The sequence below is a fragment of the Hydra vulgaris genome, chromosome 03, assembly GCF_038396675.1.
Source record: "Hydra vulgaris chromosome 03, alternate assembly HydraT2T_AEP".
Lineage (NCBI taxonomy): Eukaryota > Metazoa > Cnidaria > Hydrozoa > Anthoathecata > Hydridae > Hydra > Hydra vulgaris.
The window spans coordinates 30,244,775-30,269,855 of NC_088922.1; the positions used below are offsets into that span (position 1 = coordinate 30,244,775).

Below are 25,081 nucleotides of genomic sequence, written 5' to 3' on the forward strand. Positions count from 1 at the left end.
TGTTGCTTGTTACATAAATCACTTGAGAAATGTTCATCTTTTATTTGAGCCTTGTCAACTTCGGTGTAATGTCGGTGGTTGTATACGATTGTTTACTACATATAATATGCTAAGAAAGCATATAAATAAATATCACACCGGTTTTGTAGTTAATATTGATCGAACATTTAACATAAGTTGTGAAAATCCAGTAACACCTAATTCTGAAGATAAAAGTAAAATTAAAATAGACAAAGGATGCAAGAATAATATTAAAGATGTTGCCTCACCTATTGTTGATGAGTATGGCATATCACAAGCAGCATTAAAATTCATTATGGCTTTAATGTCTTCCAGTTCTATTCCTTTAAGTACTTCAGAGTTTGTTAAGAACTGTTCACAAAACCTAATTGAAGACATACTTAGTTATTTACTAGGTAAAACAGTTTCAGTACTGGAAACATGTAGGTGTGAGAAGCATGTAATAGACAACTTAACAGAAGAGTTTAACAGATGGAAAACACCTTTTAGTGGAATTGATTCACAACATGATGATTGGAGGCTGGGAACAAAAAAGCCCCAAAATTTTCGCCCCCCTGCCCCAAACGTGGAAGCAACAAGTTGATGAAGTATTTTTTGTACTATTCTTAACTAGACTTATATTCAACGATAAATTTTAGATTTCATTTTAAAATATTTTAGCGCTCAAAAATTTTGACCATGTAAAGTTTAAACCCCCTCAATTTGAGAGGGTTGCAAATTTTATATGGTAATAATTTTTAAACGCTAATAGATAATACTATAAAACTTAAAATTTATCGATGAATATAAGTCTAGTTAAGAATAGTACAAAAAATACTTCATCAACTTGTTGCTCTCACGTTTGGGGCAGGGGGGCTAAAATTTTGGGGCTTTTTTGTTCCCAGCCTCCAATCATCGCAATTTTTTGCAAACCCTCATCATTTGACATAAGTATAAACATATAAATGTTTGTAGTTTGCTCCATGTCTGGAAGTTACCTATCTCGAACACCAAAAAATTCTTTCTACGCCTCTGTGAGTGGGTTGGTAGTTTTCTGCATAGCATGGCCTAATTTAAAAATTTTATTACTATATTTAACATTTTTCTCGTCTTCACCGAAATATAACACAGAACCGAATTAACATAGAAAAAAGTTATTTAAAAATAAATAAATATGTCTGTTTAGATAAAATACATAATTAAATACATAAAAATCATAACAAAGATATTGATTTTATCTAAAGTTAGGAGTTATATTATATAATTATAAAGTTAGGAGTTATATTATATAATTTAAGCTTGAGTTTGACAAGTATGTTTTGACGTGGGATAAACATAAAACATAAAAATGATGTAAAAATAAATCCTGATAGAATAACCCGGTAGAAAATATTATGCTTTTATGCTCTATAACCTGAAGTAAAAGAATAATATTGAGATTTTTTTCCTTCAGCTACTACATGCATACACTATAAGTTAAAAAATATAAAACAGAAAAAATATAAAACAGAAAACCATCTTTTTTAAGTTTGCAGAACAGAACAAAAACTGCTAAAAATCGGAAGTCCACTTACACTAACTACTGTTTAAAAATACAAGTATTTATATATACATATATAGGGGAAAGGGGTCTAAATAGTACCCCCTAAGAAAAAAATTAATAAAAATAAATCTACATGTAGGAAAAAGTTTATTTTTAGATAGAAACAAGCATTGATGAAACTAAAACAAACAATCATGATTTCAAGATGTAAATATAAAGAGCACACTAATAAAAACTAAAAATAAACAAGGTGGTACTAATTACCCACAAGAAGGTTCAAATAGTACCACTAGTGAGGCTAATAAGTACCAAAGGGTATGAAGGAAAAAAAGCTCAGCACTAATAATAAGTAATAAATAAAACAATAACTAGTTCATTCTACACTTGTAAAATATATTTATTGACATAATTCACATATATAACTATCATGTGACCGATTTTGAGACTCAAATGATGAGCATGCAACATGTACCCATGCTCCACAAATTAAACACTGGACCATATCCTCCTCAATGTTCTCATAACACACAAAGCAGTACCAACGCTGCCCTTTGATATCTTTATAGGTTGGGGTAATTATTACCACAGGTACGATTTACCCCACCATCACAGGTACGATTTACCCGACTATGACTAAACAAAGTTTTCTACTTCAGTGTTTTAATTGGCAAAGTGAATCGGAAAAAAACGTATTTATTAATGAAGAAGAATCGATGGGCTATCACCATAAAAAAATATAAATAAGTTACGTATATCCACGCCTGCAAGGTACGACTAGTAGGACAGTGTAATTATTACATCAAATAGTGTAAAAAAAGGGAAACAGACTTACCTCCTTTCTTTAACGTCCGATTCCGCCATTTTTTGGTCATTATACATATTTCATCTGCTGGCTCGATTTTATCGTGTTTCCGCCAATTTCAACGAATCAGAAAAAAAACAATGACGCTGGTACGAATTGCACATCGGTACTAATTACCCCCCTTTCCCCTATATATACTTAATTTTTATATATTAACTTAATTTTTTTAATGTAGTTTTTATTTCTTTACTGCAAGTTTTGATCATTTTATTTTATTTTCATTAAAATTTTTATTTTTATAATAGTTGTAAACTAGCTTTGATTGTTTAAAAATACAGTTAAATTTTATTTTATAAACCAGGGCTGATGTTGGTTGTTATTGTGAGCTTATTTTGTTATTAGTTGTTATTATATAGAGATCTGGTTATGTTTTTTTTATCTTTGAATACATGTGTGTTAAATTTTTATTCTTTTAAAATTTAGTCTTTGTCTTTGTTTGTTTTTGCTGTTGTTATATTTTGTTACCTTGCTGAATGCAGCAAACTTTAAATATATGTGTGTTAAATGCATGATAAATTATTCTTTATAAATTTATTCTTTGTATTTGGAAAATTATACTTTATAATTTGTTTTTTGTAGTAGTACCATATGCTATAATTGTTTCAACATACTTGCTATAACTGTTTCAAATTTTTATACGTAGTTGTTGTTATTTATTTTTTGTCTTGCTTTGAATACAAGGGCATTTTGTTGGTTGTTATTATAAAGAGATGTTGTTATGTTTTTTTATTTTGTATAATACTTTATAATTCTTAAATACTTATTTTGTACTTAAATTTTTTTATTTTGATACTTAAATTTATTGTAAAGGACGAATGTCCGTTTGAAATTGTAGCTGGTACTGACTTTCAAAACTTGGTTAATACATTAATTGGAAATATAGACTATAAGCCACCGAATCCAAGTTCGCTATCTCGCAGACTGAATAAATTGTATGAAGATGCTTTAATTAAACAAGAAAGGATAATTAAGGCCACAGAGAAAATTGGAAAACATAGCATCATCTTTGATCACTGGAAAGCCTTACATCAGTTTAATTTTCTTGTGATTACACTTCATTATATTTGTGCCAAGTGGTTATTATACAAACACTGCATTAGTGTAATAAATTTAGAAGCCATAGAAGCAGACCATACTTCAGAAGTAACTGCAAAAATTGTTAACTCACAAGTTGAGAAATTCAAACTAGACATATTCTATGTGACTACTGATACAACAAATGCTATGCCTTGTACTGCTCGTATTATGGAAATAGAATGGAATCCCTGTGCAGCTCATGTTCTACAACATGTCTTGAAATGCTCACAGGAATCTCAACCTGCTCTGACATTAGTAATAAAGGCTACTAATAAAATCTGCAGTGAAAAAAATAGAACCAATTTCTGTTCAAGTTCAAGCTCCAGCTGATCAACCTTTTGCTGGGAAGTCTTCCTTGCTTCACAAAGTTCTGTCAAATGCTAAAATTCTGAAAGGAAAAAGCCATGTTATTGAAGAAGAAAATGCTGATAAATTAACCAAAGAATTTGAGCAGTTTGCAGTGTTTTCACTTGGTTCAATAGTCTCACCACTGGACCATAGGCCTGACTGGCCTACCAATTTATTATGTTGAAGTTTAAATAAATACATGTTTTGTAAAAGAATTTGTTTTTAAAACGAGATTCGATTCGAAGTTCATCATTTTATTAGATTCCATTCGAGATTCGATTCAAAATTAAAGTTTCGGATTTGCAGGGCCCTAGTTTAAAGTATGATATAATAAACTAAAACGATTGGATATTCAAAAAATTAATGAAACATCATTCCATAAGTTGGATGTTTTGTTTTAAATTGATTTTTACTCAAAAATTATCTTAAATTTGATTTCTGAAATCCATTTATGCTAGAAATTTGCTTAATTAGATGATTTTTGCTGAGGTTGAACTTTATATTTACTTTTGCGGCGCGATTTCTTGCTTTCTTACACTTCCAGTTTTTTCAGAACTAGTTTAATCACAAATTTTGATTGAAAAGTTATTGTATAAAATGTTACCTCTCCTAATTTATCATTCAATGTTTTTACTATAACTTGAAAAAGGAGATAAATATTTATAGAGATAACAAAATATTTTAAAAAAGATATCTTCTAAGAGGTATTCTATGTGGAAGTGGGACAGGCATGTAACCCATCATCTCAGATTTTATTCATACTTTGTAAAAATGGTCACCTATATAACATACACCTTTATAACAACTACCTTGCAAAATTTTAGCACTAATATCAAATGGGTTTTAGAGATATTGTTACTTTAAAATCAGCTGTTTTTAGCAGTTTTTTCTGTTCGGCAGCCATTTTGATTTTACTATAGTTTTTGTTTTACAAGTTACTGTTCAACAAAACATGTGATTAAGCTGAAAGTTAGCACCAGTATAGTTTTTAGGACGAGGAATCAGAACATGATATTTGTTTTTAATGAAAATATTTTGAACTATATCAATATGGGGACTGTACTTCACCCATAGTAGGGTTGAGCTTTTACCGAAAATTTTCCGGTAAAATGATGTCGGTAAATTTCGGCAAGTATTGTTTTTTTAATAACGTTGAAGGATGCTTGAAAATGTTTTAGAATGCTTGAAATGGCTCAACCAATAAATTAAAAATTTAATTTTCATTTTCCTGTCAACAAAGCTGTTGTTTGTTATGCTTGAAAAGTGATTTTGTTGGTTTAGTTTTGTCTAAACACTTTAAGAAAAACGTTTTTACTTTCTTGTGACTTATTTATCAACCAATGTATTTTGGAAAACGATATTACATCCACGGTCATTTACAAATAGTTATAAAACTAATATTAAGTAAATACCTATAAGTTGATATAAAAAAATATTTTTTAACACAAATAATAATAAAAATGATGAACAATGAATTAATAATAATGATAACACTATAATAATAAATTTACACTAAATAAAACCAATTAACTAAAATAAACAGAAAGAATTAAATAGTTTTAAATACTTAACATTTTTTTTAAATACTTAACGAATTTCCAGATCTCTGCCGGCTGAAAAAGCTGCAGCTGTTGTCACTGAAAAAGTGGCAGAATTTGGGTTGAAACTAGGCAACAGAATTGCCTATACTGACATGGAAGCTCCCTCAGCTTCCATGATGGTTAAGTTCGGAAAACTGGTTCCAACCGAGCATCAAACTTGTTATACCCACGGAATGCACTTAGCCGTTCAAGAAGTGCTGTACGAGAAGCCTTCTCAACAAATCCAACAAAACTCATTTGAAGAAACAAGCGACGACGACGAAGTCAGCAGTGACGAATCTGAATCTGACACCGAAGTCAGTTTTCTTGGTTCCGCCATCGATGAAAACATTCCCATTCCGAAAGTGAAAGTTAACTTGCAATCTGTCATCACAAAAGTCAGAAAAATTGTCAAGTTATTTCGAAAATCGCCCGTCAACAATGACGTCCTTCAAGAAGAAATTAAGAAAGAGCACAGAAAAGAGATTTCACTTATCCTTGACTGCAGAACAAGATGGAACAGTCTGCTGTCAATGATTCAACAGTTCCTCAAAGTCAAACATTCAATCAGAAAAGTATTGAAAGACATTTCTCCACATTTGATTTGCAGTGATGATGAAGAAGACATTTTATACGACATTGTTGCTGCTCTTGAACCAGTCAAATTAGCAGCAGAAGCACTTTGCCGACTAAATGCAACTCTTCTTACTGCTGAAAGAATTTTCAAGTTTCTTGTGAACAGGCTGAAACAACAAGATTCACCTCTTTGCATTGCAATGAAGAGTGCAATTTTGAGACGTTTTGAAGAGAGAAGGCAGAGCAAGCTTGTAAGCTTGTACAGATATCTTTCCAATCCAGAATGCTTGTCCGACATTGAAGAGCATAAAGTTTTCAATATGCCTCCGAAGTCTGTACTTCAAAAGACCGCCAAAAACTTGCTGTCTAGGCTTTTTCTAACAAATCCAGATGACCTGGAGTTTAGTCAAGAAGTGCATGACTCAGAAACTTTTGACGAAAATCCACTTTCTCTTGAAGAGGAACTCGAGGAAGCAATTCAGCATTCAGCCAAAAAACAGCGACACAATTCAAACGACGAATTCAAGGCCATTTCAAAAGAAATGTTGGTCTTTGAAGCGACCGGAATGAGAACTGCAAACCTTGAACTTTTGTTCAATGCACTAGAAACCATCCAACCAACAAGTGTCGAATCTGAGCGGGTCTTTTCTGCCGCTGGATTATTTGTGACAAAAAATCGATCCAGAATGAGTGACGACTTACTTGATACACTTTGTTTTCTCAAAGCTCATTTTTTATCCAAAAATAAATCTCAAAACTAACATTAATGTGTTTTATTTACTTATTACTGCATTTTATGGTCTTCTGTTAATGCCTTTTTATTTTTTTACCGTTTTACCGGTAAATTTAAAAGTCGGTAAAAGTTCAACCCTAACCCACAGCTATTTTAAAATTTTAACAAAGGCGGAAAGGAAGCCTGGTAACCATAGTAGCATTTATTTTTTTAGAATTTTTTTTGTTTTTATTAAAATAGATATATTAAAGAGTGTTTTGGTGCAAAATCGAGAGGTGGATTTTTTGAAATTTTTTGTAAAAACATTGGAGTATTACGTGAAAAAATAAATACTATAGGTCTGTGTTCATGATTACTTTTTAAAATAATTGACATAAACAAAAGTAAACTCAATGAACCTTTTATTTAAAGAAATTTAATTGAATTAGATATTTCTTTTTTAAATAGTTTTATGCTTTCTAATTTATGACATATTATGTCATCTTTTACTAAAATAAAAGAAACACTCAATATTAAAACGCTAAGACTTAGTATTAGTCTTAAATTTCACCAGATGTTTTTTTTTTTTCTGTAGCTAACCATTGAAATAAAAAAAGAAGTTATAGTCAACATTTAAAAAATAATAAATATTTAATATCATATTTAAAAATACTAATGATAAAAGTTTTCCACATTTTAAGTAAATATATATGTCTGTGTATTTTGTGTTTATTTATAGTTAAATAAAAAATTAAAATAATAAAATGAACAAGGTTTGTGTACAGTTGGTATTTTATCAAATGATCATAAAATGGTGTACACTAAATCAATTGGATTGAAAGATTTATCAAGTTATTCAGAGAAAGTCATAATGAAAGTCATAATGAACGAGAAAGTCATAATGGAAAGTCATATGTCATAAAATGGTGTACACTAAATCAATTGGATTGAAATATTTATCAAGCGATTCAGAGAAAGAGATATAAATTTATTATTATGAAGATCTGGACTGTTAATATCAAATGCTAATATTAAAATCTGTTTACATCATGAGCAACTTTTACTTAACCGGTTTGCTAACTTCCAAAAAAATTGAATTGAAAAGGTATAAAACTAGTATAAAACGTAAAAGGTTTATTAATTAAATTGTTTTTATAATGTGATGTCTATTTACAAAAATACATCTAGTTCACTTTCAACTAGTTTGAAAAAAATTTTATTTAGTTTCTAAATTATTAAATTATCTAAATTATTATTTCCTAATTTTGGCGAATTTTTATTTATTTATAATATATTTATAGGTGGTTTGCAAGAAATTGATATTCAACTGGCAAAAGATATGTGTTTAATTGGTATTGAAACAACACCTGGTTTTAAAATGTGACATTCATGTCGAAAAGAAGCGGTAAAAAAAATAGATGATTGGTCTACCTTACAGGACCACAATGGTGAAGATGATTTCTGGAACAAACATTTTTTGATGAAGATATAGAAATTGCACAAGAAAAAGAATTTATAAACACCAGTTTTGATAAATTAGATGAATCACCAGCAAAATTTTCAAGTTCCAAAACATGCTAAAATTTTACAAGGGAAAAGAAAATTAATGCAATCTACTGATGTTATATCAAAAATGTTATCAGCTATCCTCAATAAGATGTGAAAAATGATGTTACTGAGGATCCCAATTTTGAACATCAGAAGAAAGCTGAAGACCTAGAAATATTGATACTATCAATGCAAAAAAATCTGAAAACGGAAAACAGAAGAGAAAAGATTCTAAATTCAAAATTTAACATTGGTTCCAGATTCATGGTCTTTAAGGAAAGCAGCTGAAGTATTCAATAGTTCAAAGTCAACCATAACTAAAGCAAGAAAACTTAAATTTGAAAATGGAACATTAACACTTCCAGAAAAAACTAACATTATTAGAATTGAATCAGATATCATTGATAAGGTCGAAAACTTCTATTGTAATGATCAGTTCAGTTGGTAGTTGCCAGGTATAAAAGATTTTGCAAGTGTATCCAAAAATAAACATGTATCAAAGTGATTACTTCTTTGCAATTTAAAGGAATTATTTATTGAATTCAAACTAGAGAACCCTCAATCCAAAATAGGATTTTCTAAATTTGCTCAGTTAAAGCTAAAATGGTGTATTTATGCTGTTTGTACATGTGCAATTCACCAAAACCTAAAGCTTATGTTTAGTGCAGTTAAACTGGAAGAGTTACCATGAAAGTTCATGGTAAAAGAACATTGGTTCCAGTGGTAACTCTGGATTCCGTCTTGTATGACAAATTAAAAGTTTTCAGCAAAATCAAACAAAACAATAATTTAATTTATGGGTATAGATGATTTAATGTATTCAAATATTTGCCTTGTGCTTTAGCAATATAAGAGTGAGATGTTATGCTACCAAGTTTTTCAAGACTTTCAATGAATTCGCTTGTTGTGTAATTTAAAAGTTCTGCTCTATGTTGTACTCCACTGTTTGTATTCAAATATTTCATCTTCATTAACTTTGCCATTCTCTTCAAAAGATCCTTTATTTTGAAATAGATTTTCAGTTATATAATTGATAATATTTTGAATTCCAGGGCAACTATTACATCTAAGGACCATGCATTCCCTTGATTCTCTGCTACAAACAATCTTCTCAATAAGTATTGAGATTCATGTTTTGGAATTAAAAAGTTGAGAGTGGCTTGTAACCAAAAAAAGTAGTATCCTCGAATGTAGTGGCCCTCTTGGACTTGGGCATATGAATAACATTAAAGAAAAAAAGTATTAATCAGAGGTCCTAATGATGATGGATTAGAAAATATTTTGAAATTCATAAAATAAGCCTCAAAGATGGCTAGAAAGCAAAGTAAAAGGGAGAAGCAACTACTTGTGATGCTACACAGGAAACAGTGCCGCTGAGTTATGTCTACATAACTCAGCGGCACATAACATTTAGTTGAAAGAAATAACATTTAACTAAATGTTATTTCTTTCAACTAAATGTTATGTGCTTCACTTTCCACTAAATTTTTGGAAAGTGAAGAGGAGGAGAGGCTGTAGAATTCATCCATATTCCAGCTACGTAATTAGTTTTCCAGAAAAGCTTTCATGTAATAAGCGAGATTAAAGTGGTAAGTAACTCCGATCCATTTTCTTGATAAATGAAATTGCGGAGTCATTACCTATCGATTTCTACTTAATTACAAACAACTCTAAACGTACTTTATCAACAGAAATAAGTTGTTTTATCCCATAAATGCTACGGCTACCCGAAAATCTGCTTTAAAACATACTCATAAGTGCCCATTTTGCCATAATTTTCTTGCAACATGGGGTTTTTCTTAATAGCTTTAATTAGTCGGACCTTTGTTTTACAATTGAATCAAGCAGCATAGACACATCATAATTTTTCGCCAAAGTATATCATGTTAGAATTTTTAATCTTATTTTGTCTGTTATTGAAATCATTTTAAAGATAATATTTTTGGATTTTTTGGTACAGTTTAATTTCCAACCAAATTGCTTCAACGGTTCTTTTTTTTTCTTTCTATTTTTCCCGTCGAATTTCTGTTTCTTGAATCTATACCAACAATCAGATTTTCAAAAATCTAGAATAAGAGATCAAAAATTTTTCCTTTCATAACATCTGCTTCCATCTAAGGCAAATGCAGCATCTCTGATTTCAATATTTATGTTTGCTTTCAAGGAATGTTTTTTTCACTAAAGTTGATTTTAATTGAGCTACTGAAGATAAAGTTTTAAATATTCGTCTTTCCTTTTTGAATTGTTAATTTTGATGTTATTTTACTTTTTCTTTAACTTTTTGTAAAATTAACAATTAAATACCACTCCACCTATTTTTGGCATTTCGTACCGGTTATTTATGTCATTGAATAAGTTTACTTCTTTCTTCTTCATTATGACTTTATCGATGTAACAACATATACTTTCAAATGAATTAGAATAAACTTCTTTTCTTAAATCCCACATTCTTTTAACTTAATCGCTTTTGTTTCTTTTTATCGTTTCCTTTTCTCCTTTTTTTATTGCAGTTGGTGTTCAGCTTTATTTTGATAATTTATATGGCAATCAGCAAACACCTTTTCAAGATGTAATTGAGAGCTCGAAATTGTTATTAAGAAATGTAAGATGTAATTAAGAAAACGTGAATTGTAATTGAGAAACGTAAGATGTAGTTTAGAACATGCGTTTTTATTTTATCTTTGATGTTTTCGTTTATACAAGTTTTTGCTTTTCACTTTTATGTTATTTTTTTTCACGAAAGCAAAATAAGTAAATCTTTGCGAATACACCAGTTGAAGATAACATTAATGAAAAACTCGAGCATGTGTGTATTGTGAACGTGTATGTATTGTGAACGTGTGTGTATTGCTACTATGTTTTGAATTGATTTGATCTTTTTCGATTGAAGTTTATCCCTCAGTGACTTTGAAAGAGCAACAAATTTCATCTGTTTTTCAGGTAATAAGAACTCGTTATATTATAGATTATGCTCCTTTCAAAGTTTTAATATAAAGATGAAATTGAAGAAACTTAACATGGATTGAAAGTTATTATCAACTGACATTGGTGGCCATTAAAACAAAAATGGTAAGACATTTTAATATAAGCGTCAGCACGACAACAGTCGTCTCGATTACCTCGAAGACAGGTTTTTTTCATTAAAAAAAGTGCGCAAGGAGCCTGTTACAATAAACGGTAAACAAGCAAAAAAGAACATAGTCATTTAGGAATATCAAAGAATATATCATAGATGATGGTTGGATAAAACAAATTATAATCTTTTTTGTAAAAAAACGCAAGGACGCGCAAAACAATGAAGAAGATCAAAAATGAAAATACCTGCTTCAAAAAGGTTTAAACATACATTTGATTGCAGCTATATAAACAACAAATGTTTTCATAACAAAAACTCGCAGAAGATCATTTAATACAGATTCTTGCAATGTGTTAGCAACGGGTTTCACCCCATCCCTAAATTATTTAAAGGGTTTGGTCGTCATAACAAATCACGCTCCTTGTCACGCTCATTTGGAAAATGTGTTTGAAAATTCATCAGATCAGTTGTTACGTTTTTGATCCCACAGTCCAATGTTAAATCCGGTGTAAACAATCTGGTCCATAATTAAAAGTGTAGTTTAAAATTCAAATCGCATTCACCTGTATTAGGTGCTGGGATTGTGTAACAAAAATTGCAACATTTAAAAAGAAAAACAATAATGGGAGATGATTGTGCACGTGCTGTACAACATACAAAAAAATGACTGGAGCAAGAAGAAGACAATTTAGTCTTATCGCAGAGCCGCCTAAAATAAAAATTTCAATAATAAAAATACAAAAACAACGTAACTTCGTTCAATTGAAGACATATACTACCATATATTACAATGTAATATGTCAAAAAGTATAAAAATAAATACAAATATAAAAGACTTTTAATATTATTTTTCTTAACTTGTTTTATTTTTTAAAAAGTTGAATAAAAGATAAATAAACAAAAAATTGAATAAAACAGTCGAGATTACTCCAATAAAAAGCTTTAGAAGAAATATAATTTATTGTCATTTATCAAAAGTTTTTGCTTAAGTCCATTTATTAACTGTGCAAAAAAGTTTTTTAGCTTATTATTCTAAAGCGTGTTCTATAGTTTATTTGCAACTGTAAACTCAGTAGCAGAATAGTAGATTTTAGGTTGAATGTAATTGTTTGCTGAAAAACGTGTTGGGTATAGATGATTTATTTTTTCAAAAATTGAGTTTAATATGATGGGTGTAATTTTTTCCTATCAACTTTGAACATAAGAATAAGAATATAATAAAGGTTAAGTAGAAATACGTTTAGAGTATCAAATTTAATAAATAGCAATTTATTGAGTGAGAAACTGATATAACAAATTAATACCTAAAAATTTCACATTATCTCTTCTAAAAAACGTAAAAATTTTTCCTTAAAAGCTAAGCAGTTATATGGAATTTTTCTAATACCTTATGAGTATCAAAAATATGTCAAAATATTTAACATATAAACATATATGTAACTTTAACATATTAACAAGTATGTATATACATATGTATGTGTATACATATGTTGTACTTATGTTATGCTTCATAACATGACTAACAACATTAAAAAGTATAATAAGTCATAAATAAAATAGTTATGAGTATCTTATAAAATTAATTAAAAAAAGGGTTCTCGATGACAACACTTCACACAATTTTCTGCGAGTTCTTTCTCCTTAACTACATAAATAAAAATTTATTTATTTAGTCTTATCTTGTTAACTCAAATTATAAATTGTAATTCTATTTTAATATATTTCATTACTATGTACATCGCATATATCTTAACATTACTTTAGTTATATTTGGTATTAAAACTATATAGTGTTAAAACTTGTAAAAACTATGTAGTTGTAAAAATATGTGAAAAAAAATTGATAAAATTTTAATTTATCTACACATTTTATTTGCTTAAATTTAATTTTAAACAAAGATAATATTATTGTGTATTAATCTATTTATTTAAATAGATTTTTAACCTTAATAGTGTTAAAAAGTCTTAACAAAAGATATATACCTTAAAAAATCTTAATAAAGATATATACTTTATTACGATGTTTCTTTGTTCCAGTTCTTGAAGCCATTTTTTATTTTATGGACTGAAAGTATGCAAATTTTATACCATTGTCATTATTTATGATAATTTAAGAAATTATAAGATATAATAAAATTGCAATCCTATTATAATTACAAAGACTTTACCACAATAGATGATGATTGATAATAATTTAGTTCTTTAGAAACAAGATTACTTCCAAGCAACTTTAAAAGATAGGCTCTCTTGTCAAACTATTTATTCGACGATATTCTTCAGGTCTGTAAAAATAAAATAAAAATTATCTTTTTAATAGCAAGACTACTAGCCCAAACTAAAACCTTCAGCCAGTGTATTTATACTCATTGTGCCTATTCCTATTTAAGTCAGTCAATGTATAAGTAGCAAGTATGCTGACGTAAAAACAAGATAGTCAATCACTTTAAAAACATGTTTTCAAAATGGCGCATATTTATAAAATTGTTCTATTTTAAAAATTTATTTTTTCGAATTTAAAGTTCCGGAGAATTTTCCTGACTTTGGACTGGTCTTGACTACTATTATTTAAAATCTTTTATTATTTGAATTTAAAACACTGTCTAAATTTTCAATGTGAGATTATGAGTGTTTTGAAGGTTCCCTTAAATCTAATGATGAACTTTTGTTAGTTTAGGACAATCCAAAAAATTCAAAAACTACAAATTTATCAACCAAATTAAATATATTTGTCAATTGGAAACGTTGAAATGATTGGTGTTTATTGTAAATGTCTCTGAAAAACTTTCTTTGTCAAACTATGCAAATAGCATGTCAAGAGATTCTGGAATATCATTCGAATTTGGTTTTTCCACTTACAAACTTGGTTGAATTTTGTGAATTTTTTTTTACAATTAGTTTAAAAGAAATCCTTACTGAAATGAAAATGAAATTTTAAGAAACATCATTTGTTATTATATATTAGATTTTTTCCAAATTTCACCCAAAACTACACCACTTATGGGGTAGTTTTAGACAATGAGTAGCTTCGTTTCTAATTAAAAAAAAAGCAATGATAATTTATTTGAGTTAGGTTGACTTTGCCTATTTTTAATTGTTAATGGCTAAATTCTTTTAACAGTACGAAAGTAGTGAGTCTATTTAAAAAAGTTTTCTAATGTAAATAAATTTTAATGTTTCAAGATCATGTCCTTTTTACACAGGCCGTTATTAATGTTGTGCGATTTGTATAGTTTCCAGCCTCTTCGTGGCCGCTTATTTTGTGATATTTAGACACCATGTTCTTTTTAAACTTCGTGTTTTAGACAGAGCGGCCTATTTACACTAAAATGAAGAAAAATAGTATGGTATCTTCTTCAAGGCGCAAATGTCGAAAAGCTCACTTCTCTGCTCCAAGCAGCGTGCGAAGAAAGTTAATGAGTGCTCCTCTGTCTAAAGAACTTAGAACTAAATACTCTGTACGTTCTTTGCCTGTTAGAAAAGACGACGAAGTTATTGTTACACGTGGACCCTTTAAAAGTACTCAACCAGGAAAAGTTATCAGTGCCTACCGAAAAAAATGGGTTTTGCATATTGAAAGAGTTCAAAGAGAAAAAGCTAATGGAGCAACTGTTAGTGTTGGAATTCATCCAAGCAAGGTTCTTACAATTAAATTTTAGATTGTCTTGTATGAAAATTAAAAAGAACAATAGGTTGTGATATGCGTTTCATAATTAATAAATTTGTTACTGTTCATAGCGATCGTAGTAAAACAAAACAAAAAATTACTAAGTTTTCATTACAGCCAATAAGTGAGTGACATAAAAATTGTGAGTGTAAGTGACATAAAAATTGGTGCAAAAAATCTTGTTTTGAGGCAGTTAGCTTTTTTTTATTTAATCATTTTTGTAAACTAAAATTATTATTATTGTAACCTAAATGTTATTGTTATCCAAAAATTTTATTTATTAGTAAAATGACTTAAAGTTACCTATTTCAATTTTCTATTTTAATTACATTTTTAGAATTGCATTTAATTATATTTTCTCATAGCAAATGATCAAAAATTAATATATTAGTTTTTTTAATCATTTTCAATTTAAAAAATTCACAAGGCATGTAGTTTAAGCATGCTTTTTGAGCATTGAATATCTTATAATGAAGTTTTTCTGAAAATTCCTAAATCATCAGAAAATTACTATTATTTGCTAGTTTTTAATCGTTGTTAATCTTAATTGTTATTATTTAAAAGATGTATTCTCGTAGGTTGAACTTGTGAAACTAAAGTTAGATCCTGATCGCAAGAAAATTTTAAATAGAAAAAGCAAAAAAAATCTACAAGAAAAAGGCAAGCATAAAGAAGAAGATGTTGCTATGGCTGCTGCGGAGTAATAGTAAGAGGTAAAATTTAGTATTATTAAACACACTAGTATTAAATTTAAGGGTTTCTAATGTCACTTTATTCTGCAACTTTCTCGTTTCTTGAAACAAGAAAGTTATTTACAAAATTGTGTATATAAGTTATTCATTATTTTTTATAATATACTTTATTTATTTAATATTTTCTATACATTACAGGCAATATGCTTATGGACAACATGTATTTCTGAACACACACACAGTGTTATTTAGTCTGTAAAAATTAATCATGTCGAACCAGTATTATCGAAAATCACAGCTAACCCTGGCTCTATGGTTCAGCAAGTTACTTACCGGTAACTCTGGTTAATTTTTTTTATACTTAATAATTAAGTACTAAAAAAATTAACAAGAGTTACTGGTAAAATCTATTTTAAGTTTTATTTTGCCTAAGAAGACACGATAATAAAATAAAAATATGCGTGATGCAGTTGATGAAGTTCCATGTTCTTCAAAAACTTATATAAAGTTTTTGTTAACCTATTAAATAAATCTAACAGACTGAAAGAATCTGAGCTAACTTTGTAAAGAATTATGTGCAAAGGAAAAATATAAGAATGAAATTTTAAATAGAATAATTAAATGAAATAATTGAAATGCTTTAAACTAAACGTGGTGTTTAACTCCTTAATAGTTACAAGTTTAAAACTTCTTTGCATAAAACTTTTGGAAAATAACTTAAGTTGTTAAATAAATATATATTTCTAGCAAAGACTAATTTTTGATTTTTTCTCTTTTTTTTTTTTTTTTTTTTTTTACTGAAAATGCTTTTAAATATTTGTAGCAAAAATCTTAAATGAAATCTATGCAAGTGTTATTGTTAATTTAAGAATTCTTATTACATTCTATAAATAATAGTAGTCTTTTTTTAAGCTACTTTTTTAATGACACAATGTTACCATAAGTTACACTCAAATTACCACAGTTACCGGTAACTAAAAGGAACTGTTTCGGAAGTTACTGAAATCGTTGAACCCTACCTGGCTCTAACCATAAGAATTAATTTAATAAAAACCATAACCCTGATCACTGTAAAAGTTAAAATTAAAAAGAGTAGGAATAAAAGCTTCCAAGCTTTTAGTCTAGGAGGAATAAAAACTTCCTATATGTGCTTTAATCATACATATTATAGATCTAAGCGTATATGTTTGCTGTTTATTTAGATGCTGGCATACAATATCCTTCTATTTTTATTAAATTTTAATATTTATATGGTGTAATATTTGCCGAACAAGAAGATGGTTACATGATGATCATCTTGATCATAATAATGTTTATATATGCATATATATATATATATACACACACACACAAAATATAGTATGAATTTTGAATAAAAATAGGATGTATAAATGTATATACTGTAGGATGTATAAATGTTTATGTTGCCCCAGTTACAAACCCTGGGCCCTGGCTTTATTTTATCAAACCTGCTTACTAGCTGTGAAAATGATGACTTAAATGTCAGTCTGAAATAAGTTAAATCTTGGTGCAAATATAACTCTGACTTAACTACAAGCAAAAACAATTTTAAGTCTAACATAACTACTCCTGAAGCAGTTGCAATTATCCTTAAACCAATCTTTTCATATCAGGATCTTGTGACGAAAAGCTGCTGAAAAAATGTTTGCATGATCAATTCAATGTAATACTAAAAATATCAATTAATCTCTTAATGGTATAATATGGACCAAATGTTAAAAAAGAGTTCTTACAGGAAAAGATTCATTAAAAATGGCTGCAGCATCTGCTGTTATTTACTTCAATTAAGGTTCTCAGTTACCACTTTCTATATATTTAAAGATTGGTATTGTAGCAGGAAAGAATACTTTAAAAGAACTGCAGAATATTGATGTTAAGTGTATAGAGATGATGATGTTAAATAAAGAGAGGTGAACAAAAAGTCAGCAGAGCTAGCCAATAAATGAAGAAGAAAGCTATTTTTTGAAATTTAAGTTTTTTACATAAGTGATGAAAGTATTTATATGTGACATTAAAGAGTATACATATTTAGTTTCAATACTAAAAGAACTATTAAAACTAAAAATATATACTTTCAAATGTTATATAAAATGCCAATAGTTGATTGGCTAATATGTGATTGATATAACGTCATAATTATGTGTTTTGTTTTTAAGGCAAAGAGAAGTTACAGCAAGCTTTAAATCTTAACTGGGCAACTTAAATAAGTTTTAAGTAGTTATTTAATTTAAGAGCTGTAGCTGGAAATTAAAGTGTAAAATAATGTGTTTAACTATTTTGCAAACCCTAATTGCAATTTTTGTAATAAAAAAAAACCATGCTGTTCTTGCTTGCAAGTTTTTAAATATAAATTTCTAAGTAGAAATTTATTTTTGAATAAGAAATCTTTAATGAAAAGAAAAGGTTTTTCAAATAAACGGTTATTTTTTTTTATTTTTAGATACGAAAGACAACGGACTGAACGATCTTTTTATGAAATCTGAAGGAGAAAAATCTATATGAATTTAGTATTTATTGATATTTTAAGTCTAAAAGTGGAGCAATATTTTTGCATAGCTTACGGATTTCATTTCCGTAGATAGTCGAGCGCATAAAATAGTTGACTCGTTAATATTATGAAATTAGTTATGAAGGAGTATTAACTCTTCTTTTTTGCTTTTGTCACAAATTTTCGTTAGAGCTTTACAATTGAGCTTTTATATTTTTTATAATTTATATCAAATGATTTTGATCAAGTGCAATATCCAAATCAGTCATTGGTAATAGCGTAGCGAACGAAAGGGGCACACCAACCGATTTTCGAAAATCCGTTTTCTTTAACCATTTTTACTTAAATTTGTCATCTACAATATAACACAAGATCAACGTGTCAGTGGGGCTCTTTCTAACTAAAAATCCCTTGTTATTTACACGTGATAAAATTAAAGAACACGCTTTGTAACGAGTAAAACGTTCGTCCAAAAGAGGCACAGCAATACCACTGAGGGGGAGGGGTGTAAACTCTTCTACCCGTGGTAGGAAAAAGTGTAATTTCGCGCGCTTACTTAAAACTTGATTTTGGTTGATGTGCCCCTTTCGTTTGCAACGCCTCAATAAATAATATTTATAGCTGCCGTCCCAATCCCCTTCCTTAAGTTTCTTCATCACCTTGCAAGCTCTAAGTACTAAAGATTGTAATGTTTTACCTATTGTAAATAATGATAACAATGCTGTTCGCTCTTATGGTGGCGACTGCGCTTGCATAACCCTCAGGATTCTATTTAAGATAGATTTTGTATCTAAGAGCAAAATGATCTATAATTTTTTGCTTCTACCATTACAATTAAATACAATTACTACACTACTGGTAAAAGGTGTAGAATGTCAGGTTTTAATTAAGCCAACAGAACTCGATTTTTTTAAATTAAATTATAAAAGCGTAAAATAATTTGACTAAAGAATATAAGTAAAAAAATAACACATCTAACCTCTCAAAACAGTCTAAACTCCGAAGACGTTGTTAATAGTCTATATAAGAAATAAACTTATTTTTTTTTAAATGATTCTATCTCTTCTAAAATTAAGTTTGCAGAACCTTTGAAATATTGAAACTTTGAATCAGAAATATTGCCTTAAGACATCAAAAACAGTGCTAAAAAGATGCGTGCGCAGAATAAATCTAATTTTCTTAAATTCGCTTTTTAAAATATCAATCTTTTTAAGGTGCTGCACCTAACGAGGTATCAAATTAAAAACTATAAAAAAAACTTAAGTTATTTCTTTTTATCATTTTTTTATAATACAAACCAACAAAAAATGCAATGAACGAAAAATATAAAAAAAAGATTCGGGTAAACTTTAATTTAAAAAGGCGAATAGAGGACGCTAGGTTGTATTCTAGATAAAATCAGTTATAAGAATGAAGTTTTCAATGTTATCTTCATCAGAATCAAACTGAAGGCTTTTTTTGGGTCCTATTTCATAAAAGGGTTTGATCATATTCGGTTTTAAGCCTGTTATACCTAGGCATGATTCTTTACTACATGGTAGATTTCAAAACATCGCAACACGAGCATTCTCGAAGTTTATTTGCTGCGCAAACATTCTTTCCACATGCACACTCTTCCTCACATTTACAGAATTCCTCAATTTGTCGTTGTAGCTTGGATTTCCTTTCTTTATTTGCTTTCTCCTTTTTGGCTTTGTCTTCTTTGATTAAAGAAATCGTTTCCAATATTTTTTCCCCCTCCATTAAGCCGTGAACCTGGGTAACTCTATCATTTTCTTTTTTCAATTTAGGTGTTACTTTGGTTACATGCAACAAATTAGGTATTTCTTCCAGTAATATTGATTTATCAGATATTGTTTGATAAGCTTCCATGACACTTTCGTATTTACACGGTGTGTCCCAAAAATAACCGAACTTTTTGGATATAAAATAAAACACACATTATATCATCATTGAAAGTTATTATTTATTCAAATTAGGTTCCATCAGACCCAATACAACGTTTGTCACGATCAATCAGCGCATGCATAGATTTTTTTATGTCATTTATAGGAATATTCTTCAGCATCTCGGTTACAGCTGCTTGAATGGCTAGGATATCCTCATAAAATGCTCCTTTCATCTTGGTTTTCAGTTTTGGAAATAGAAAATAGTCACATGTTGATAGATCAGGCGAATATGGAGGGTGGTTGATGAGAGAAACCCGTTTTTTCATCAAATATTCGTTCACTTTTTTGGTCTTGTGAGGCGGTGCATTGTCGTGCAACAAAAACAGTTGTTTTCCTGCTGCATATTCAGGTCTAACACGACAAATTCTTTTCCACAAACAATCTAAAACGCCTAAATAGTATTCTCCATTACCAGTTCGACCTTCTGGAACAAATTCCTTGTGGGAATTACCGTTCGAATCATAAAAAGTAATCAACATTGTCTTGATTCGAGACTTCTGGAAACGCAATTTTTTTGGTTTTGGCTCGTCTTTGGACATCCATTCAACAGATTGACGCTTAGTTTCAGGGTCATATTTAAAGCACCATGACTCATCACCAGTTATGATCGAATCAAGAAAGTCTAGATCGTTTTCAACAGTTTCAACAATGTCTTTGCAATGCTCCACACGAGCGATTTTTTGGTCTTCATTTAATTCATGCGGAACAAAACGCGCACATACCTTTCTTTTACCCAAATCTTGAGTTAAAATTCTCTAAATAGTGTTTTTACTTGTATTTAATTCCTCAGCCAACATTCTCGTAGTAAAATTTGCATCGATACCAATGATTTCACGGACTTTTTCCACCAATTCAGCACGATTACCAGCTTCTGGGCAACCTGACCTCAGATTGTCATTTAAATCCTCACGACCATTTTTAAATCGTGTAAACCACGTATAAACTTTAGTACGACTCATACAATCATCACCATAAACTTTTTTCATCAATTTGTATGTCTCAAAGAATTATTTTTCAAGTTTAACACAAAATTTTATATTCGCTCTTTTTTCCATTTTCGTTTTGTAACATTAGGACGCTTTTTTCTTTTATTGAAATGACTGTAACTTTTACTTTTGTTATCCGATTTACATGAATGTAGGTGCGTTTGAAAGAGGACGAATGTATCTTTTTCATGCTGCAAATTATCAATGGATGGCGCTGCATGTTATATGATTTACAGTATCGGACAAAACGTGTGCAACCAAATAATGCTAATTTAGTTTTCTTTATATAAAAGTGCAGCTTTTTTCCAATTTAGAGAAATAACTATGTAACTGTTTAGAGACAAAGTTCTTCAAGTTTTATTCATCACAAAGTTCATTATTTGTACACGAAAATTAATAAATTAATCAAAAGTATTCAAAAAAGTTGATTTCCTTCTGGACAAAACAAGTGCAACTCGACAAAATGTTGACCAAGCTGTATTTTTCTATCAATATTTCGTGGCCAGTCCTTTGTTGTCGATCACAGCCTTGCATCTTTGAGGCATAGATTTGATCAGGTGATCAATGAAACTTTGTGGAATCGCTGCCCAGGCCTTCTGGATTTGTTCAAACAGTTGATCCTTATTACAAACACCTTCACGATTAAGTCTGCGGTTGACGATCTCCCACAGGTTTTCGATAGGGTTGAGATCCGGAGATTGAGGCGGCCAATCCATCACCGATAGGTGGTTGTCTTGAAACCACTGCTTGACTACTTTTGCAGTGTGTTTCGGATCGTTGTCTTGCTGAAAAATCCATTTTATTAGCATATTCCATTCAGCATGAGATAACATAACATCTTTCAGGATATTTTTATACATGAAACGATCCATTATTCCATCGTTTCAATGTATTGGACCTAGACCGTAAGCAGAAAAACACCCCCAAACCATTACATTGCCTCCACCATGCTTCACGGTCTTATTGCAGTAACGTAAATCGAGACGTTTTCCGGCCGGTCGACGTACACGGCAAATGCCATCGCTCCCAATGATGTTGATCTTCGATTCATCACTGAACAGGACAGTTCGCCGTTTCTGCACATTCCAGTCAATATGAGATGTAGCAAACAGGAGTCTTTTCTTCTGGTTTTTTAGTGAAATCAGCGGTTTCTTCGCAGGGCGTCGAGAAAACAATCCGGCATTAACAGCACGAAGAAAACAACCCGGCATTAATTGCTTTTGTATCTCGACTGATGATATCCAGGGATCCTTCTTGACGGATCTGACGATCATAGAATCCTCTCTAGAAGTGGTGGAACGCGGTCTTCCACCTTTGTTATCTGCTGCCAACTTCCCGTAGAACGATATTTGGAACATAGTCTTGATACAGTCCATTTTTTCACGCGATATTTATCACAAATACTTTTTTGTGACATTCCATATACGTAATCGCCATTAATTTTCTTTCTTAGTTCCAATCCAAGACTGTCGGGAGCCATTTTTGCACTTGAAGTCATAAAAATAATAAAAATAAATAATCACGCTTCTCAAGGCTTACCGTGTTACATTTACCTTGTGATGATACAATAATGCTCTGTGGAACACAACGTCTTTGTTGGATGTGGACTGTATTGATGTAATGAAACACTTGCTGTATTTCACTTCTTGTATTGATGTTCTTCGATAAAACACTTTGATAAAACTCACTTCGATAAACTGTCTTGATAATACTGACTGATTGACTTCCATATACTGACTGAATTACATGTCAATTTACATGTCTCTTATATAGTAAAATGAACCTGTGTGAACCTGTTCTGAAAGTTTCTTGATGCTTCCTTTCGATGCTTCTGGAAGCTTCTTGATGCGTCTGGATGCTTCTGGATATTTCTGGATGCTACTGAATGCTTCCAGATGCTTCTTCTGGAAACTTCTAGAAGCTTCTGCATGCTTCTGGAAACTTCTTGAAACTTCTGGATACTTCCTTTAATTATTAAAAAACTTGATACGGACCTTAATTATTAAAAAACTTGACACCAGACTTGAGAAAATGAAACAAACCAAAAAAGTTGCACTTGTTTTGTCCGCTGCAAAATGGCACTTGTCAACGAAATTCTACCTGTGTGCTGTCACCTGTCAGCTGATTGCTCATGTCATGACTCCAGACTCCTGAACTGTTTTCTGTGGTAGTATAGTTCGTTTCGTTTTTAAGACATGTAAAATTAGGAACACTTTTTAGCAATGTTCGATGTTGGTTGCAAATGTTTTGTCCAATACTGTAAATATGAAGTTCGGTTATTTTTGGGACACACCGTGTATGTTTCCAATATCTTGTTTTCCACAGCAAACATCTATTGGAGATGAAACTGCTACCGCTGTTGATATATGATCTTTTTTGGTATTTTCATGAATACACAGCTCAGCTCGTACAAAGCAAACAAAGCAAACACACTAAAGTGTGTTTTGAATGAGGCTTCGTGACGAAACTATAAGCAGAATATTCATTTCATAACGTAGAGATGAAATTAAATGCAAATAATTTTTTTTATTAACTTATATTTTCCTAGCGTTCTGAGGTCTCTTAACCTAGCATTGTGTGGTGGAATGTAAAAAGTATAAAAGATAAGTGGACCAAACATTAAAAAATATATTCAGCATGGAAAATAAATAATTATGCAGAATTTCATGATTCTCTAAGCAATATTGGCAACAATACTACCTACTATTTAACCTGACATTCTGAAGTCCCTAATGAAAAAACAATGTTCTAAATATTTATCTAAAGACATGAAAACTATTTCATAACTCAATAAAAAAAAACGTTCTAGTAGAACGTTTTTTTTAATTGAGTTATGAAGTGAAGAGAGGCAGGTATCAACGATTTCCGTCATACGGAAATATAATTAACAATTCGCCGTTCTCACTAAATGTATATTTCGAAATGTGTTGTGGTAAATGTTTCGAAATGATACTTAAGTTGAGTAAAACGTTTTTTTGCTATTAATTTAAAATGTATCAAGCAACCGATTTTTTACTGCCAAAGAATGTATATCGTAAATATCTGGCAAAGAGTTGAACATTTTTTTTTTAAACATCTTCGCTTCCAACAAGGCTGCAAGCAACCACTAATTAAAGTTGGAAGTTACTGGAAGAGAAAAGATAAAGATTGTAGAGCAAGATAACGATTGACAGACGACTTAAAGGATTACAAATTATATGAATCAGTAAAGCAAGCTGAAGGAAACGAATTCCAAAGAACTGATGTTCGAGGAAAAAAACTAGACAAATAAGAGTTTTTGGAGCACTTTGAAACAGTCACAGAAAATGGATGACACTTAATTAAATGACGAGTAACACAAGAATGAACTTTAGTTGATGGCACAAGAGACGCTAGCTCTTTAGAGCAGTGCCCATTATAGTATTTGTAGAAAAGAGAAAGAGAAGCAACATTACGACAATGCGATAATGGTTGGAGGTTGGCTGCAAGAGCAGGTCCAACTATGTTTACAATGCGTTTTTGCACCTTGTCTAAAAGAGAAAGGGCATCATTAGAAGATCCACCCCAGATATGGCAACAGTATTACATACATGGCCGGATTTGAGATTAATAGAGATAGAGAATAGAATCGGAAGTAAGAAAGTGTTGAGCTCGATAAAGAGATGCAACCTTAGCAGATGCTAATTTTGCAACTGATTTGATATATGGTTTCCAAGAAAGATCGAAAGTAAGAGTTAATCCTAGAAGATGAAGAGTAGATAACTCATCGAGCACATTACCGTTCATAATTATAGGAAGATCTAAACTATTGCGATAACGATTGGCTGAAAAAAATTGAGTTTTATCTGTATTGAAGTTTACCAGTCAGAAACATGACATAGGTCGAGTACAGAAGGTAAATGATTTGGGTTGTCTGGAAAGCAAGTCGGAAAGTTGACTATTTGAGTTAGGTATTGAGAAAGGCAAAAGTTGTAGGTTTTA

General features: G+C 30.3%; 1 protein-coding gene across 2 annotated transcripts; it reads left to right on the forward strand.

The window, feature by feature from the left end:
* The first annotated feature begins 14,570 nt into the window (after positions 1–14,570).
* Positions 14,571–18,201, forward strand: LOC136078075 (large ribosomal subunit protein uL24-like). Of its 2 annotated transcripts, none has more exons than XM_065792912.1 (3): positions 14,571–14,956; positions 15,564–15,698; positions 18,139–18,201. In XM_065792912.1, exons 1-2 carry the CDS (start codon positions 14,648–14,650, stop codon positions 15,687–15,689), a joined length of 435 nt encoding a protein of 144 aa, XP_065648984.1. In that variant the 5' UTR covers positions 14,571–14,647; the 3' UTR covers positions 15,690–15,698; positions 18,139–18,201. The 2 variants fall into 2 exon arrangements, with proteins under 2 accessions (XP_065648984.1, XP_065648985.1); XM_065792913.1 differs by having other exon boundaries at positions 14,577–14,956; positions 15,564–15,691.
* The last annotated feature ends 6,880 nt before the right edge of the window (positions 18,202–25,081 follow it).

Excerpts from the sequence above, each read along its gene's own strand:
- LOC136078075 (XM_065792912.1), top strand. The coding sequence starts at position 14,648 with ATGAAGAAAAATAGTATGGTATCTTCTTCAAGGCGCAAATGTCGAAAA. Across the intron at positions 14,957-15,563 it reads TTGGAATTCATCCAAGCAAG|GTTGAACTTGTGAAACTAAA; the intron begins GTTCTTACAATT and ends GTATTCTCGTAG.